The sequence below is a fragment of the Mustela erminea genome, chromosome X, assembly GCF_009829155.1.
Source record: "Mustela erminea isolate mMusErm1 chromosome X, mMusErm1.Pri, whole genome shotgun sequence".
NCBI classification, from domain to species: Eukaryota; Metazoa; Chordata; class Mammalia; order Carnivora; family Mustelidae; genus Mustela; species Mustela erminea.
In genome coordinates, this window is record NC_045635.1 from 125,948,434 (window position 1) to 125,965,877 (window position 17,444).

Sequence of the window (17,444 nt, forward strand, 5' to 3'; positions counted from 1 at the left end):
CTGGTTTACTGGTGGAGCGGGTGTGATTATTAATAGCGTCCTTCTTCAACTCACACTGGTGTCTTGGTTTGGATAGGAAATTATGTGGTCACCCTTGCTATAGGGACCACAAAAGGATTTCTATCAGGTGAGCTACAGGGATGGGATTGATGTTCGAGAACATTTGTTCTGCAGCGGTGTGGTGAACGACTAGAGGCAGGGAGTCTCACTGGAAATGTTAATCACTGGCTCATGCGCCTGCTCTGTGTCAGGCACTGTGGGGGACCGAAGGATTTGGCAGGGAACAGACACACACAGATTGCTGCCCTGGTGACAGAGGTAGACAAATAACAAGTAAACTGTATTCTCTGTTAGATGGTGACGGGTGCTAGGGAAAAAGTAAGTCTGGAGGGGGATATGACGTGTTAGGGGCCTGCAGTTTGGGGGCTGAACTGGAATTTTATGTAGGATGGTCAGGGAAAGCCTGGCTGAGAAAAGTGACACTCGAGGACTGCCCCTAAAGAAGGCAGGGACCCAGTCGCACAGTATGCAGGGTGACAGCATTCCAGGCAGAGGCCTGTGCACCTGGGTGGGCGTGTGTGAAGTGTGCAAGGAGGCCAGTGTCACTAGTGGGGAGGGAGCTAGGGGGAGAGGAGTAAGGGTTGAGGTCAGAGAGGTCACACGGGCAGGTGGTGGAGAGTCGTGGGGAGCCATCGGGGCTTTCAGAGCAGAGGAGTAGAGGAGTGGCCTACCTGGTGTAGATCTCAGGGAGCTCCCTGAAGCTGCTCTGAGGACAGCGGACTGAGCAGGGGCGGGGCTGAAACCGAGAGACTAGCAGGTAGGCTGTTGCAGTCACCCAAGTGACAGCGGATGGTGGCCCAGACTGAGCAGTGGGGTAGAGGAAGGGAGAAGTGGTAAGATTGTAGCTACAATTGGAAGAAAACCTGCAGGGTAGAGCCAGCATGGTTTGCTAAAGATTGGTTGTCGGGTAGGAGAGGAGAGTCAAGATGCCAGGATTTGGGGCGCAGGAAAGTAGTGTTGCTGAGATGAATTGCGCGTGATGAGATTGAATGGCGCGTGGTTAGGAGCTCCAGACGTGGTTCTGAGATGCCAGCTGTATACTCCAGAGCAGAGGTCAAAGAGGCAGTTGGTTTATATGGGCCTGGAGTTCAGGGGTGTTGTCTGGGCTGGAGACCTCAATGTGGGAGTCATTGGCCTAGATCTGGGGCCTAAATTCAGGAGGCAGGAGAACACGGAAGGATGGGTGTCTGGAAAAGGGAGTTGCAGTAGGGACAGAGCAAGGTGCATTCTGAGGACACTAGCTCATGAGAGTGAGCTCACCGAGCCGCTCGATGAGCGGCGGATGTGAGAGTGAAATGAAGTGGGGGAGCGGGCTCCGCGGCCGACCCAGCTTTTGGGCCTGGGGTACCTGGGTAACTGGCTGTGCTCTTCCCCGACCTAGGAAACGGGTCGGGGAGTGGGTTGCAGGCGGAGCCCCTGAAGCTGGTTTTGACAGGTCGAGTTGGCAGGGTCTCAGGACCCCCTAGTACGGATGTCTCCTTGGATGGTGGCATCCAGATCACGAGACTCCAGGTTGGGGAAACAAAGCTGGCCTCCTTCAGGCTGCAAGTGGCTCTTAATACCAGGAGAGTGGCAGGAGATTGCACAGGGGGAACCTGGCTGGCCTTCTGGATCTGTCGTCGTGACAGGCTTGGATTCATACTCTTCTTTGAAGAGTGACTTCTAGAGTGGAAGCTACCTCTACAGGCGAGGTGCAGCCTTGCCTCACGGACCGAGGAGCCCTCCCCTCTCTCCTGAGTACTGTGCTTCATGACGACAAAGCTGCGGTCCTGCAAGAGGATGTGGCTTGCACAAGGTCACAGAGCTAGCTGGTAATAGAAACAGGACTTGGATCCAAGCCTCCTGTCTACCAGCCCTCTATACCACGCTGTTTGTGACTGTGCTGGCCAGGCCACTTCTGGTTGCATGTGGCAAAAAACACAACTCATTCTAACTTCAGCCAGAAAGGGAGTGTCTTGATGCATGTTGCTGCTGTGGACAAGGAAAGATGGCCAGGGGCACATTTGGAGCCAGGGTTGCACGTTGCATCGTCAGGGCTCCTCATCCCTTGTTTTTCTCTTGTCCCATTCTTTATCTCTGTGGGTTCCTCAAGGTGGTAGGGCTGGGGAGTGGCCTCCAACAGTGCTGGGTGGGGGGATCTACAGAGCGTGGAATCCAAGAGGAAAGCCTGGGACTGGCCTGGTCTGGGTCACTCCCCTACAAGTGGGCTCAGGAGGAGAAGGTATCAGCCCTGATCCTTCCCCCCAACCCCCAGAATCCTGTGAAGTGGGGAAGGAGCAGTCCTCCTGCTAGAGAAATGTCCTTATCAGAAGAAGGAGGAAGGGGTGCTGGGCAGATGATAACGGCAACAGGTCACCCGCAGTGAGTGACCGCGCAGGTTCCCGCTGTTGGATTTACAGTCGGGTGGGTGCTGGCAGGGACCAAGGCAGTGTGACAAGAGAAGGACGATCTACCCGGCAACAAAGGGGACTTAGCCTTTAACAAAGAAACTAAAATTCCCCTTCCCCTCCTTTCCTCTAAGTTAGAAATTGTAGTAAATAGATTTATGACATGTCTGCTCATTTAGCGCATGTTTTTACTTAATGTTTTCAGCCCCGCAGCTCACCACTGCTCACTATCACTATCTTTTTTTTTTTTTAAAGATTTTATTTACTTATTTGACAGAGAGAGATCACAAGTAGGCAGAGAGGCAGGCAGACAGAGAGGAAGGGAAGCAGGGTCCCTGCTGAGCAGAGAGCCCGATGCGGGACTCGATCCCAGGATCCTGAGATCATGACCTGAGCCTAAGGCAGAGGCTTAACCCACTGAGCTACCCAGGCGCCCTCACTATCACTATCTTGATCAGAGGCAGAAATTTAGAGCACTAGTAGAGAACATCAAATATCTTCATCTTACTTTAGGTTATTTTATGTACTGCCTAGGGATTCCACTTTTTTCAGTCTTCCCAATGTATGAGTGTGGATTTAATCAGTGATGAGATTTTTATAGGTCTGGAACATTCTTTACAGCGAAAACTACCTACAGGGTAAACTTTAATGAGCATCTTGTGTCCTTTGCTTGATTCCTTCAGTAATTTGATGAGGAGACTGGCCCCTTGGAGGCAATTTTTGATTCTCTCACTGCCTAGTCTGCTTCTGTATTCCTTTAGGTCTGGTGGGCACAGCCTGCCCACTGACTGGTCATGTGACCTTGGTCAAATGCTGGAGCCTCACTTTTCTCATCTTTGAGGTGGGTCACTGTGTGTGGAAATGTGGTGACGCTTAAGAGCACCAGGCAAGTAGAAGATGCCATTTCCCTCGCGGGACTGTGCTCTTGTGTGAGGCAGTGTGACTGGCCTCTGTGGGGCTGGCCTGTTTCGCCTTCCAGTTCAGTGGGTCGATCGGTTGTGTCATGTTCTGGAAGGACAGCCCCAGGGGAGCTGGAGGCAGCCCTGCCGCATTCTGATTGGGCGTGTCGCCTCTGGTGCCTCAGTTTTCTCATCTCAGAAACCTGTTGGCTAGTCCCTGATGCGCCTTCTTACCACACTGTGGTCGGGAGACTCTGATACCATAACAGACCGGAAGAGCCTTTTTAAGTTATCAGTGCACTTACGCAAGTGTAAGGTAGCATTATTACTACGTGCAGGATGTCATTTGCCTAGTCTGGTCTTTTTAAACTCATATAATCAACTGTTTGATTAAAAGTCTATTTGAAAAAAAAACAAACTGTAAGATAAATATTTCACTTAGAATTAATATTCCATATATATTACATTAAGCATATTCACTGCATATAGTTGTAATATAATAAAATTCCCTAATGTTTAACTGTGTAAGTCCTGGACTCTTAAACATAAAAAAAAAAATTGGCTAATTCATTTAAAATCAGCCTGGAACCTAATCTTACTTACTGGTTATCAGTTAGTATTTTAGTTCTTATAGTAAATGTACAGTTAACTGTGTAGTCTCATAAAATTTTCTTTTCTTAAAAAAAAAGGAATGTACATATATCCTTAGTCAGTGCTCATATCTTTCACCGAGAGCTCATGTCTTAAAATATTTTAATCACACTATTTCTTTTAGTCCTACAGGATCGCATGTTGAATGGTGTAAACAGCTTATAGCTGCTACAATTTCTAGTCAGATTTCAGGTTCAGTGACGTCAGAAAATGTATCCAGAGACTATAAGGTAAGCAACATTGAGTCTTCAGTGTACCAAGAAGCTTTGCATTTCTTTAAAGATTATTAGTTATTTCAGAGAGAGAGTGCAGTGCTCACGTTGGGTGCGGTGGGGGAGGAGTGGGGGAGGGAAGAGCAGACGGAGAGGGAGGGGGAGAATGTGAAGCCGACTCTGTGCTGAGTGCGGAGCCCAGTGTGGGGCTCGATCCCATGACCCCGGGGTCACGACCTGAGCCAAAACCAAGAGTCAGCTGCTTAACCAGCTGAGGCACCCGGGCACCCCAAGAAGCTTTGCATTTTTAGTTTGAGTGAGACTTTGGCCCCTTGATGCTCAACAAACATTTGCTTGGGAACAAGGATGAAAGATTTTCTGTTAGATCTGAACTTCAAAGGAGAATTTTTACCAGAATCTAGTATATGTACTCACGGTTTTGTAATTGAGAGGAAAAACTGTCTTTAGATTTTGATCCTTTTTTTAAAAATCAATTTCCATTTTTATTATATTACATATTATATTTTACATTTTATTATAATAAATGCCTATATTTTCTTTGATCATATTCTGAACTTCAGAAAATGTCTGATAGTATTTCCCAGCTTCACCATTTGTGTCTGTGTTTAGGTACTACCTGTGGGTGTTCGGCATTAACAGGCGATACTATGATGCAAAAAGTTGCAGAACTCCAGAATATTGTTGGGCAGCCTCATTTTTTGGTCTTTAATTTATATTCTCTGTTTATTCTAAAGTTGAGAGTGATAAGCTCCTTGTCAGCAGAGATGGGGGCTCTTTTACTCACCACTGCTTCCCCAGCACAGTCCTGGAATATAACAGGTGCTCAGTAAATACTTGTTGAATCGGTTAACAAATTAAAAACTTACATGCTCCATCTTTGTTAAGCCTAAGACTAACCCTGTTTAAATGTCAGTGAACTGTTAAACCATGCTTACATTGCTCGAATGGAGGTTTCAGTCCATTATAATTATGTGTGCCTGCTTGTGAAAGATGGTTGGTTTTCACAGGTGTGGGCGAACTACATTTAGTATCCCACACCACCCTCGGTCAGTGGTCTCTCAAAATCACGGTTCTCGCCAAGCACCAAGTTCTTACGGTCAATGTAAAGGTAAAGGTAAAGGTAACCGTATAGAATTAGACAGTTTACGCACTACAATAAAGATCCTAATTAATTCCTTTTTTAATTTAAACTTTATCTTATTTTTCCGGTGTTCCAAGATTCATTGTTTATGCATCACACCCAGTGCTCCATGCGCTATGTGCCCTCCTTAATTAATACATGCTCCTTGCTTAAGGGACCTAATGGCCTCTGTTCCTCTCTTCTCCATCTCGTAATGTGCCAAGCCAGAGACTGACTCAAGAGGCCATGTAATTGAAATTTGGCTCTCATTCTGTACTTCCTCCAAGCCATCCGATGCTGTTGATTAGGCCTACCAGAGGATAGTAGGCCTTTGGATTAGTAGAAATTGGATAACCTGCTCAGTCAGAAGAGTGACAGTATGTCATTCTCAGTAGGTTTCCCTGCTCTCTTGTTTTCATGTTTGTCCATGTAGGAGCGGCTGGGAGTACCCAGTGTTCCAAATCCAGCTGGGCAGACATGCCAGCCGCAGCTTGGGGGAGCAGTTGCTGCCTCACTGGTGCCTGAGTGGCTGGCCGCGGAGCAGCTGCCTACCCCAGCGGTCCCAGTTTCCCTGTTGCCTTGTTTTAGCTGAGAAACTGCCCCACTGAGTGGAGAGGCTCAAGAACCCGTACTAGCAGAGAATAGCTCTCAGGCCTTGGAATGATTTTCTTTCCAGACAATCAGGAGTTAACAGTAATGTTTTCATTATGTTTGCGTATTTGTTAGTGTTGTGTGAGTTCTATAAAAGACTTAGTGTTGACTGTGTGCATAGATTTCTAACCTCTACATTAATAGATCAGACAGAATCCGTACTTTAACGCGAAGCAACTGTGTTTTTTTTTTTAAATTTTAGTCTATTTACAAATTTTGTGTAGCGAAATTAGCTCATATTGGAATGGTTTAGCAGATGGTATTCTGAAAAAAAAATAAGGCTTTTCTATATTTTGTAAATTGAATTTTAGGTACCTACATCAGATCATAGCTAAAGCTTTTTAATGAATGATTGTAAGAGAACACATTTTCTAATTGTCTTTGTTATGTTTGTCCTGTAGCCAAGTCTGCAAAGTCAGAGTTAAATTTATAATTCAGGAGTTTTTTTTCTCTGAGAAGAGAGTTCTTTAAATAATAAAAGTGTAAAATGTTTCTAAACCACAAGGATAATTTTATATGCTACATATAAAGTAGTTCTTAAAATCCGAGTCCCCAAGACAGGACTCTGGAGTACCTCTGGCAGGGGAGCCATTGCATGTGGTTTTTCCTGAGGGTCCAGCCACAGTTCCTTGAGGATCTAATTTGCAGGCATCAATCAATAATATTTCAAATTATCCACTGTGCAAATATCTTATTTGAAACCCACACACAGTATGGGGGTTAATTTGTTACAGGTTAAGCGCGACCTCTTCCTCACCGACCCTCAAGCTCACCTAGGACTCTGTGGTTTTTTAATGCTTTTTTTGTTGGCTTTGTAATACTTTATGACATATAATCCATTCAGCCTTAAAACAATGAAATGAGGTAGCTTTTATCATAATCATCATTTAACAGATGAAAAAACCAAGGCTCAGAGGTGTCAGATGACTTGCTTACTGTCACATAGTTGAGACTTGGAATTTTTCAGCAGGCCAGCTATCCCACTGAAAAGCTAGAGTGCATTTAAAATTTTGTTCCCCTGCCCTGTCCACTGTTTTTCAAAATGTGGCCCTTGGGTTTCCCCACTTCAGCGCTCCCCAGGGTGTCAGCAAAAATGTAGCTTCAATGGTCCTCATCTCTCCCGACAGTGAGTTAGAATCTCTGTAGGTGTGGAACCAAAGGCCTCATAGATTTCTTATGTATGATAAAATCTGAAACGCTAGGCCTCCTAGGTTTAGAGCTCTTGAAACTGGTGATGAGACCATATGTTTCTGATGCAGTCCTGCAAATCTGAATAATTAGCAACTTGTGTTAGGTTTTTGAGAACAGTTTTTTTAAAAATGTATTCATGTCATGAATTGACAATAGGCTCAGGGTCAGATCACCCAGACTATGGTAAGAATATTGCTTTTATCACATGAGATAAATTTAGATGGTATGTCTGTGGACATGTGTTCACAGTTATATAATTTTAAATATGTGTTAAAAAAAAGTAGCACATTGAACTTGTGTTTTAATGGATGCTGTTGTGTAGAGCTGGGCAAAGTACGAAAAAGGAGTTGATTTAAAGTAATATAAATACTGATATTAGCATGGGCAGTGTAGAGCCAGAGCCGAACTTGTGAATTTGTGGAGGTGCCGTATGAAATGACCGAGCTTTGGGGACCTGTCCCTGCTGAAAGAGTAAGTAGCTACTGTGTTGCATTTTAGTTGAATGGTGACTAACTTAGTAAGTGTATGCTTTATTACCCCGTAATCCTGAAGATTTGCCTGGATCGTTATGACTATTAGAAATGTGATAAAATACTTCATTTTGTTTGACCCCTCCCTGTGTCCCCGGTAGCAACTCAGCTCAATTGCTTTTCATTTTTACTGGGCTAACAGAGTAAAAGCCTCTCTATTGAACTTGTCAAAGATTTTAAGAACGGGATCGGAATGTAATGTTCCATAGATTAGATGAAATAATACCGTTACAAATTGTAACAAAACTTCTTAGGAGCTGTTAGTAAAAGTGACCTCATCATCACTATCACCGCCTGTTTCTCTCCTCTTGTTTCTCCTCCCCTTGTCCATGAACAAACATTCGAAAGAAAAAAGAGAAAATGGTCCTGTACTAATTGTAATCAATTAACAAGTTAGTATGGTGAGTAAATTCTGGATCCTAAGCAAAAATTGCCAGAAGGGCTTTGGTGGGAAGTAAGATGCAGGGTATAGGAAAGGCTTCATCACGCTTGAGCTAGGTTTTAGTTAGTATTTCTTAAATCTAGTGCTAGTCTATGAAAAAGGAAGCTCAAACATGATCTTTCAATCCATGGCCATAATCCATTGTTTACAGCTTGGCCTCATGATCTGTTTATTAAATCAGAGTTTGCAAATGCAAGTGACTGCAAGCTAGGCACGCGTGGGAGGGGGCCCTAGAGAACAGCATGTCCCCTTAAAAACAATTTAAAAAACACCCTCCTACTGCCTGTTTGAGCAATAGGCCTCCAGTTTGTAACCACTGCAGTAGAAGAGTGCTGTCCTATCTCCCAGGGTTACTTTGGGGAAAAATTATTTCTTAAAAATATCAAGATTTCGTAAGTCAATGAAAAATACCATATGATTTCACTCATATGCGGAGTTTAAGAAAAAAACAGATGAACATGGTGGGGGAAAGAGGCAAACGTGCAACAGACTCTTCGCTCTAGAGAACATACTGAGGGCGGCTGAGGGAGGTGGGCGGACGGGGGAGCGAAGTGGGTGGTGGGCACGAAGGAGAGCCCTTGTGGCGCGCGCCGGCTGCAGTATGCAAGTGACGAGTCACTCAAGTCCACCCCTGAGACCAATATCACACTGTTAACTAACTGGGATTGGAGACTCAAAAATTTTGTCAGGATTTTGGCTTCTGCTTCTGGAAAGATGGAGTCAAGGTATGTTTTCCCATTCTTCATGCTAAGTACAACCCAGAACCCTGGCCATCAGCTATAAAATGAACATAAGAGCCCCCCCCCCAAATAGAAGAAGGCAGACTAGTCAGGGATCTCAGGACCCAAGGAATGACATGGTGGTGAGTCCCTGGGCTTTGTTTCTGCCACATATGTCCCAGACTGGCTGAAGAAGCCAGCAACCCAGAAATGCCAATGGGCATGGACAACACAAGCCTACTCTCTCAAGCTAAAGGACCAGGAAAGGGACAGCCTAACTAAAAGAAAACTTGTAGGCACTCTTCACTGCACTCCGGCCAGACACCACAGAAAAAGCTGGAACTCCTGCCCCAACCCCGCAGTAACCAGGAATCCCCCATCCTATGGTGTCCATGAGGCCGAGTGGGGAATCTGGACTTGTACCCCAATAGGCTGCAGCGCGGGGGTACCCTGCTCCTGCTGCAGCAGCGTCTGAGCGAGGTGGCTGAAATGGAAGGTCTCAGTAAGATCCCTGCTCTCGTGACTAGTACTCAGGATGTTCAGCTTGCCATTGAAAGCCACTCGTTACACCACGAACCAGAAAGATCTCAAACTGTACAAAGAGAATCAGTAGGTGACAGAACTGAGATGACAGATGTTAGAGTTCTGCGAAAATGATTTTAAAGAAGCCATCAGAAAATAGCTTCAAACAATTAAAAATATGCTCGAACCAATGAAGACAGAGGAAGCGAGAGAAAAGAAATAGGAAAGTTTCAGCAAAGAGATAGGAGATAGAAGAACCAAATGGAAACTTTAAAACTGAGAAATATAGTAACTGGAATTAAAAAAAAAAAAAAAGAACCTCAGTGAATGGGTTCAATAGCAGAATAGAGAGGACAGAGAAAAGAATTGGATGGGTCTTAAGGGAATTAACACTGAGCCAAAAACGCCACTCAGCAAAGGTCATGTACTATATGATTCCATTTATGTAACAGTCTTCAAATGATAAAACCATAGTCATGAACAGATTCCTGGTTGCCAGGGACTAAGAAGGGGAGGGGCAGTGAGGGAAGCTGATGTGGCTGTAGAAGGGTGACAGTGGGGTCCTCCTGGTGATGACACTGTTCTGCATCTTGATTGTATCAGTGTCAGTTTCCTGGTGCTGGCATTGTTCTGTAATAAGCTGCCATTAGGGAAGCTGAATGACATGGTACCTGGAATCTCTATTATTTCTTACAATTGCCTGTGAATCTACAATTATCTCAAAATTAAAATTTAGTTTTTAAAAAGTCAAGATTTTTATAGACTGCTGAATGATTCTATATTGCGTGTAAAATAAATCCTGATGAATACATCTAAAACTCATGATACATCTGAAGTATTATTTAAACGAAACAAAGTTATGCCAGTAAAGATGGTAGAATTTTGTTAGGGGAAGGTTATCAGCAGTTATCAGATCTCAGTTTACTAGTTCCATTACAAATATCCTCATCTCTTTCCTGAGTGGGAGTTGGGGCCAACATGTTTCATCAAGGGTGGAATTAAACACGAGCAGCTTCTTCATCACCTTTCCCGGAGGGCTTCAGAGAGTGGAAAGTGACTGTTGTAGGCAAGAGTTTGACAAAGGGGGTCGGGCAAGATTCGGGTATGACTAGTTTACCGAAGACCAGGGTTATATTTTGAGGACTAGTTAAGATTTGTCTTCACCTGCCCAGGGCCTGTGACTCTAGCCAGCCAGTGACCACCACGTTAGGTAGAATTCTGGTTATTAAGACACCAACAGCAAGAGGAATGATGTGAGCCAACAGTTCGCTCTTCAGAGCAGGCTTCGTACCCCTTCTTTTTAACTCATTCTGTAGTGGTCTGATAGCTACAGTAAAATTTTTTGTAGGCTTCACCCCTGAAATAGAAAACAGGGGTGTTTTTACTTCACTATCACATCTTTTCTTGAATAAGAAAAAAAAAAAAGAAGCCTCTTAGACGCATAAGTTCTAAACAGGTCACTTATAAAAGACTGATACTTATTTGACTTAGCCTCTCTGGGCTCTGTGCACCAGCACGATCCTCTGTCACAGAGGCATAATAGTATCTCCTTCCAGTGGCTGCAAGGGTCCAAGGGTTGAGATGACTCGTGTGAGGCACCTAGCACAGCACCTTCGACACAACTGCTTGCTGGTCTTTGTCCCACAGGCACCGGCTGCGTGTGAAAGCTTCCAAAATCCTTCCAGGATTGGAGGTTCTGTGGTGTCTGCTATTACCTTATGAAGAATTAAGACAGGAGCCAAACGGAGTTAGGCCAGAGTTACTGGTCGAAGCTGGCTTGGAGGGCCTGGCTTAGGTGTAAGGCCACGGTGGGCCCCGAGTTAAACACACTTTCCCAGAGGCAGCCGTGGACACCCGCGGCCTCTTCCTCAGGGCAGGGCTCACAGGCAGACCCGCCACCGGCTCGGGAGACCGGGCCGTACCGTCCTGGTGCACTCGTGCGGGGCCCGGAGAGCCTAGAGAGGCAAGGAAGAGCACAGCGACCCCCTCACCGAGAGACAGTGGTCGGCGGGATCCCTTGCCTCTCTGGTGCGGGGGGCCCCCAAGGGACATTTTGAGAGGGGCCTGAGAGCAGAGGAAGGGAGTTTTAACCCCAATGCAAACTTGTATACAAATTGAGATCTTGGCGCTTGTCTGGGAAAAAATGCACTGTTTTCCTCTGTGCTCCTCGCACTGTTGCACGTGGAACCATTCACTAGGGCGGGAACGTGCTCGGAGCGGGAGACCCTCTCTCTGGAGTCTGGATGGAGCCATCTCTGCCCCATTTTGCGTTGTTTACTCACATAGGCATATATTTTCTTGATTTTGTACAACTTTCCCAAGGTGTAATTCACATATTTAAAGTATACAGTTTAATTCATTTTGATAGGTATTCACCTCTTAATCGCCACGATCAAGAGGATAAACATATCCATCGCCCCCTCCTGCAAAAAAGAAAAAAAGGGGGCAGGTTTAGGTTTTTTAGTTTAGTTTATGTTTAGGAATTTATGGGCTTTAGGTGTCTGAGCTATAGTATCATCACTTATTTCAGAACCTCTTTTATGTCAGTGGATATTTTAACCCATGGAGCCACCCAGGCACCCCATTACATCAGTGCATATTTTAATGGTGATACAGTGATGTTCTTTGAAGTCAATAGCTTTGTATTCATATGATCTTATCTGTCTTGAGTAAAACTATAAAACTAATAATTGGAACCTCTGCTGATTTTTTTTTTTATGACCTGTTTCCCATAGAACCATAGTGGTTAGGTGGTAGGATTTCCGCCTGGGGACTGGGGGACAGATGTTCACCTCTTCCTTGCTTTCCACCCATTCCCTGAGTGTTTTCTCCCACCAGAGCTTCACCAGCGCACACACTGTGTGTTCGAGGGGAAGTCACAGGCGTAGTTAAGGGTTACTGAACCTTTGCTTCCCCCGTCTTCCCCTCCCTGCCCTCCCCGCCCAGCAGAGCCAGCTACCTCTTCCCACCTGCAGCTGCCCCTTCCGTGTTGGCAGGCTGAGGGGCAGGCGCCGTTCTCTCCGGGCCTGATGGCCACGGCACAGAGTTTCATTTTGGTGTCCTGAGCGTGAGTTGGAAATATAATTTCTACAGCAACCAGCTTAAGATTTATGGTTAACTAGGGTTTATGATACCATTAGCACCAACTGCTGAGCTGTGCTCTGGGTCAAGTGTGGGGGCTTTTGTGGTTTTTGGGTTCCGTTTTTGTTTTGTCTCTGTGGGCTGGCTTGGGAGCAGAACCGCCGTTTTGTGTCATTGTTTCTGTGGGGAAAATGCATTCAGTATTCCAAACAGACACACAACTGAACTTCTCAAACACAGTCTGTTCACAGTGGCTTATAATGGTACTTGACAGAAGGGGTTTGTGTTTAAAATAATGTAGTTTGTCTTTGCCCAAGGGCAATAAGTTTCTCCACATCAGAGACTTGCCTGCGAATTACAGGACAAATGTGTTAAGATTGATTCGATAGCGAACAAAATTTAGAGGGCAAATGTGTTAGGATTGATCTGGTTGGTTTAGTGAGAGGATTAGTCTGCTCCATCGGGATGGGCTGGTGAGCTTAACAGCATCTTTCACGGGTCAATAGTAATGTGTCCATGATGATGATGTTCTGTGTTTTAACTAACAGGTTTTCAGGAGGCCTGATATAAGGGTAAGGATATGTGGCTTTCCGCACATGGACCTCCTACTTGTGTGTCTCTGTGCTTGATGAACACTTAGTCGACTTAGTGTTCTTTACCTTCTCACTGGGTTTATGAGTCACTTGGATCAACTTGGCCTGCTGTGTCATAGCTTTAAGTGTTCACTAGAAACGCTTTGTTTGTTCCGGTGTTTTTATGTGCCGTGAAAGCTGGTGTGTGTGAGGGCAGGATGCTAACGTTGTTGCCAGCGTGCAGTTCTGACTTTTGTTGGGTTGCACGATTTCTAACCCAGTGGAGATTCACGGCAGGGGCTCTTATGGCCCGCAGAGTCCTCTTGTCACCTCGCTTACTATGTAACTCATGCTAAAGAATGTAACAGCAGCACCAAAGTGGTGATTTGCTGTCCGTCCTCTCTGATGCACAGTCCAAGTCACCTTTCTGTCTGCATGCTGAATCTGAAGGGCAGAAGTGCTAGTCTTGAGGATAAATTTAGCAGAATCAGTCCCAGTTAGTATTTCTTCAAATACAGATGTAGCTTTTACGAGAAGTGGATTGTCGCTTGCATTTTCCTCATGACTTTCCTTCCCTTTATTTCAGAATATGCATAAAGCAAGACAAAGATTGGTAATGTGCATGCGTTTGAACCTGAGTGTCAAATGTTTGAGAATTAACCTATATCCAGTCAATGAAAATAATGTGGATTTTAACAGAATAATGACTTGAGTTTAAAATGGTTAATCTTACTGAAGCCAATGAAGTAGTACAAAAATAAGCAGGTTAAATAAAATTCTTGTTATCCCAGTTGGTTTATCTCTGTTTAATCTTTGTTTTCACTATGTTTCCTTTTGCTCGTGAGAATCATTTTCTTTCCCTGATTCACCTTGTTAAATATCAGTGTTTGACTTCCCATTTGCATGGACTTCAAACTACTGTGTGGCTTTTTGTCATTTTAGTCATTCATTTTTCTGTTCTTCAAAATTTTTAGCAAAGAATGATTCCATTTTCTTTGTATTTAAGAAAATGAAAATTTCAAAAACGGTTGCATTTAAAAAATTACCCTCCTTTGAAGGGTAGCAGTACCAACTTTGTAGTTGGCCAATCTGATGATAAATCATGACAATGTATTTCACCATATTTGTAAAAATGAAAGGTGAGAAATAGTAAGTTCTTTTAAAGCTTTGCTACTTCTTCACTGATTGCCTTTTCAAGAAATATAGTCATGGGAACCAAAGTTTCATGAAGAAAAAAATGTATCTATGCCAGATTTTAATATTTGCAGCCCCAGAGAGCTGATAGAACTTTTATCATCTTGTTGTCTTCAGCATTTATGTTCTTTGTACCACCTGCTGAACTGAAAGTCCGATTTTTAAAGTTTTGGAAATGAATTGATTCTCTGAAGAGGCTCAATTAAGCACAGGATACCTTTAAAGAGCTTGGGAACACTTAGAGATACGTGACCTTTTAGCTTTTCTTTGAAGCACATTGATACTGTAAAAATAGAAACCTTTAACGCAGTCTTGATTCATAAAGCACATTTGTTTAGCAGTAATTTACAGACTGTATGTATATGTATGTCTCCAGCATGTAATGTGTGCATGCGCATGTGCGTGGAAAGCTCGTTATACTAGTGGACTTGAGCGCTGAACAATAGTTCCGTAGAGTATGAGAGTACTTACTAAGTTTAAAATCCATGTCTATGGACTGCCTTTGTATTTTGGCTTGGTTTTGCCCTTTACTTAGTTACTGTGGGGTGCTTTATGTTCTATGAGCATATTATGTGTCTGTTATTTTGTTTCTTTGCCATATGCTATAATATTGCTTGATTTAGAAAAGACCATACATTCTTTGAAATCCATGATGTTTGTTTGCTTTTCATTTTTCTGCCCCAACACAAACACAGACTAGATACTCCATTTTAGGCTGAGGATGCTATAGATGGCCAACACGTTATTTCCTTAACTCCAAGGGGGAAAATGTTGTGATTTGCAAAGCCGTGAAAGGTGTGTCAACTTTTACATGCTTAGTGTCTCTTTAAAAAAGAACTTCTGTCCTTTCACCTGTCTGTTTGCACGTGTTTCTCTTTCTCCTCTTTGCCTTTTCTTGTCCGTGCACCTGGTGCTGTGCAGGAGGTTCAGGAAGAACACAATGGCTACCCTTCTGAAGCCGAAGCGGATCAGGTGGCAAGTTCTACATGTTCATCTGTTTGTAGCTACAGATCGTGCATTTAGAAGCCATTTCATACTAGATTTCTAGATGATAAGCAAATGCTTTCCCACTACAGTAGTGCTCTCCTGTCCAAGTTTGGTAGATTCCATTATGACATTATTTGCAAAAATTGGTTTATCCAACATTTTGTCAACCGGAAATTTGTTCATCTGTGCTTCTCAGTCTTCCCAGATAGGGTCAGCTGTGAGGTACGGAGTCTTGGTCACACCAGGACTCTGAAATGCCTTTGTAGAGATTGAGAGGGGACAGATGCATATGCTAAGGGTGCTCCTTGAGGGTGCAGACTTGGCTTTATTCAAATTTGCACGGTCTATGCCCAACGTAGTACCTGGCCCCTTGTAGGTATTTGCAGAATGAGTCCGTATGGTTTATATTTACCTATCAGAAGAAAAAAAACCATGCATCAAGATTCTTGAGTGCTTACTCTTTGCTCAGTTCCTCAAGACCCTCTGGAGTCTTTCAAAGCAGGAGAACTTTCTTTGAAGCTTAGTTAGAATCTCCATATGCGAAAGCACTTAGAAGAGCAGCTCCAGGGAAGCCTGGCCAGCAACCCTGTGCTCAGCTGTGCCTTTGCCCAGCCCACCCTCCTTTGGTGACCCTGGAAGCACCTTGGAGAGCCTAGTTTGAAAACCAGTTTTCTGCATGCCGCCATTACAGAAACTGTCCACCCAGCAGCTTTGATTCATGATGAGGAAAGTAGCAGAGAGGCCAGGGCCACCTGGTGGGCTGGAGTCCTCGGGGACAGATTCACGGAGCTGCTGGGCTTTCCATTGGGCTTTCAGGGTCACTGGAACAGGGTTTGGATGAGATCGCCATAGGGAATTCCTCAACTGGGCAACACATGGAGCAGAGACACCAAGAGGAATGGGTGTGTTCATGAGATCAAATTTTGTCCACAAGAATATTCCATTCTTTGGTTATACTGTACATGGGTTGGATAAATCAAGGGTCAAATCATGTCTTGTGCAACTTGGTAGTTGCAGTCAAAGTTTAATGTAGCACAAGTGTGAGTCCCATTTCCTAATAACCAGCTTTATTAAGGGAATCTACTGTACTTACAAAGTAACGAGCCTTTAGAAACCGTTCTCTTGAATTCCTATGCTAAATGTGTTTCCTGTACAAAATCAGAAGCAGTGGGATCATTTGTTTTGTTCTGATAGTTGCTTTTCCATCACTTATAAAGCATGTCCCAGATTAAATTATGATTAGTGAAAGGTTTGTCTCACTGTGTCTCACCAGCACATTCATGCCTCATATAAATGCACAGACATTTCAAGCCAAATTTCAAGCCAAATTCAAGCCGAACATGACTATCAGAAAGGAAGAGACATGTTTGATCTTCAACTTCAGTCTTGAGAGCCCTGTACATTCTCAGAATGGTCCCAGTCACTGGTGTCTCCCGTCCTGTGTTGGAGACTTGAGAGTGTTTGATGTGGCTCGCTGTAAGGCGACAGGGACTCGCATTCCACCCCCATCTCTCCCTGCTCCCCTTCAGGCTCAGTTGATTAGAACAGCTTGCTTTCTATCTTGCTATCTTGAAATAACCTATCCCCATTTATTTTAAAATATAAGTTAAGGAATTTAGGTCTATATATGATAATATTTAACCACTAAAATAAGCTTTAATGATATAATATTTGAAGTAACTATAAACTGAGATATTGATTGAACTAGCTTTCTCGCTTAGTAACTATATTATAAAATTAATCACTGGTTCAGGCAAAAGAAAGCAGAACTTCAAAGCTTCTGAGGTTGGTGATGTTGTTAGTATATCTAAAACTGGACATTTAGAAGTATAAATATTGGCTTATGCTTTATTGATAAAAGATGTTTCCAAATCAGATACGAGTATAAAAATGAATCCATTAACAGTTCTCCATTGACCCTTAATGGTTCTCTATGTCCCTAAAAATTTTGGCTGAAGTGTTTTAAAAACCAATCTGGACCAAAACGTCAAACTGAATAAAATTGCTCAGAGGTAATAATGAGCCCTTAATCTGTATTATTTAATCATGTATCTTGATAAGGAGGGTGGACCACATCATTTTGTACTCTCCCTGTAGAACAGACATACCCCAACCAAATTTAGCATGGAATTTGCTTTTTGTATTTTGAGCTTTTTCCCTTCTTTGTTTTATAACAATGATAAAACTATGATATATAGGATTTTT

General features: G+C 43.7%; 1 protein-coding gene across 10 annotated transcripts in view; it reads left to right on the plus strand.

Annotated features, from left to right (window-relative positions):
* Positions 1-17,444, plus strand: part of MTMR1 (myotubularin related protein 1) — a 56,869-nt gene that overhangs the window by 2,137 nt on the left and 37,288 nt on the right. For 2 of the 10 annotated variants that reach the window (XM_032331057.1, XM_032331049.1), the window contains exons 2-5: positions 4,122-4,227; positions 13,035-13,058; positions 13,645-13,671; positions 15,174-15,227. In XM_032331057.1, the coding sequence (XP_032186948.1) occupies positions 4,122-4,227; positions 13,035-13,058; positions 13,645-13,671; positions 15,174-15,227 (211 nt within the window). The remainder of the gene's footprint in view (positions 1-4,121; positions 4,228-13,034; positions 13,059-13,644; positions 13,672-15,173; positions 15,228-17,444) is intronic. The other 8 variants (XM_032331050.1, XM_032331054.1, XM_032331051.1 and 5 more) reach the window with 8 other exon arrangements.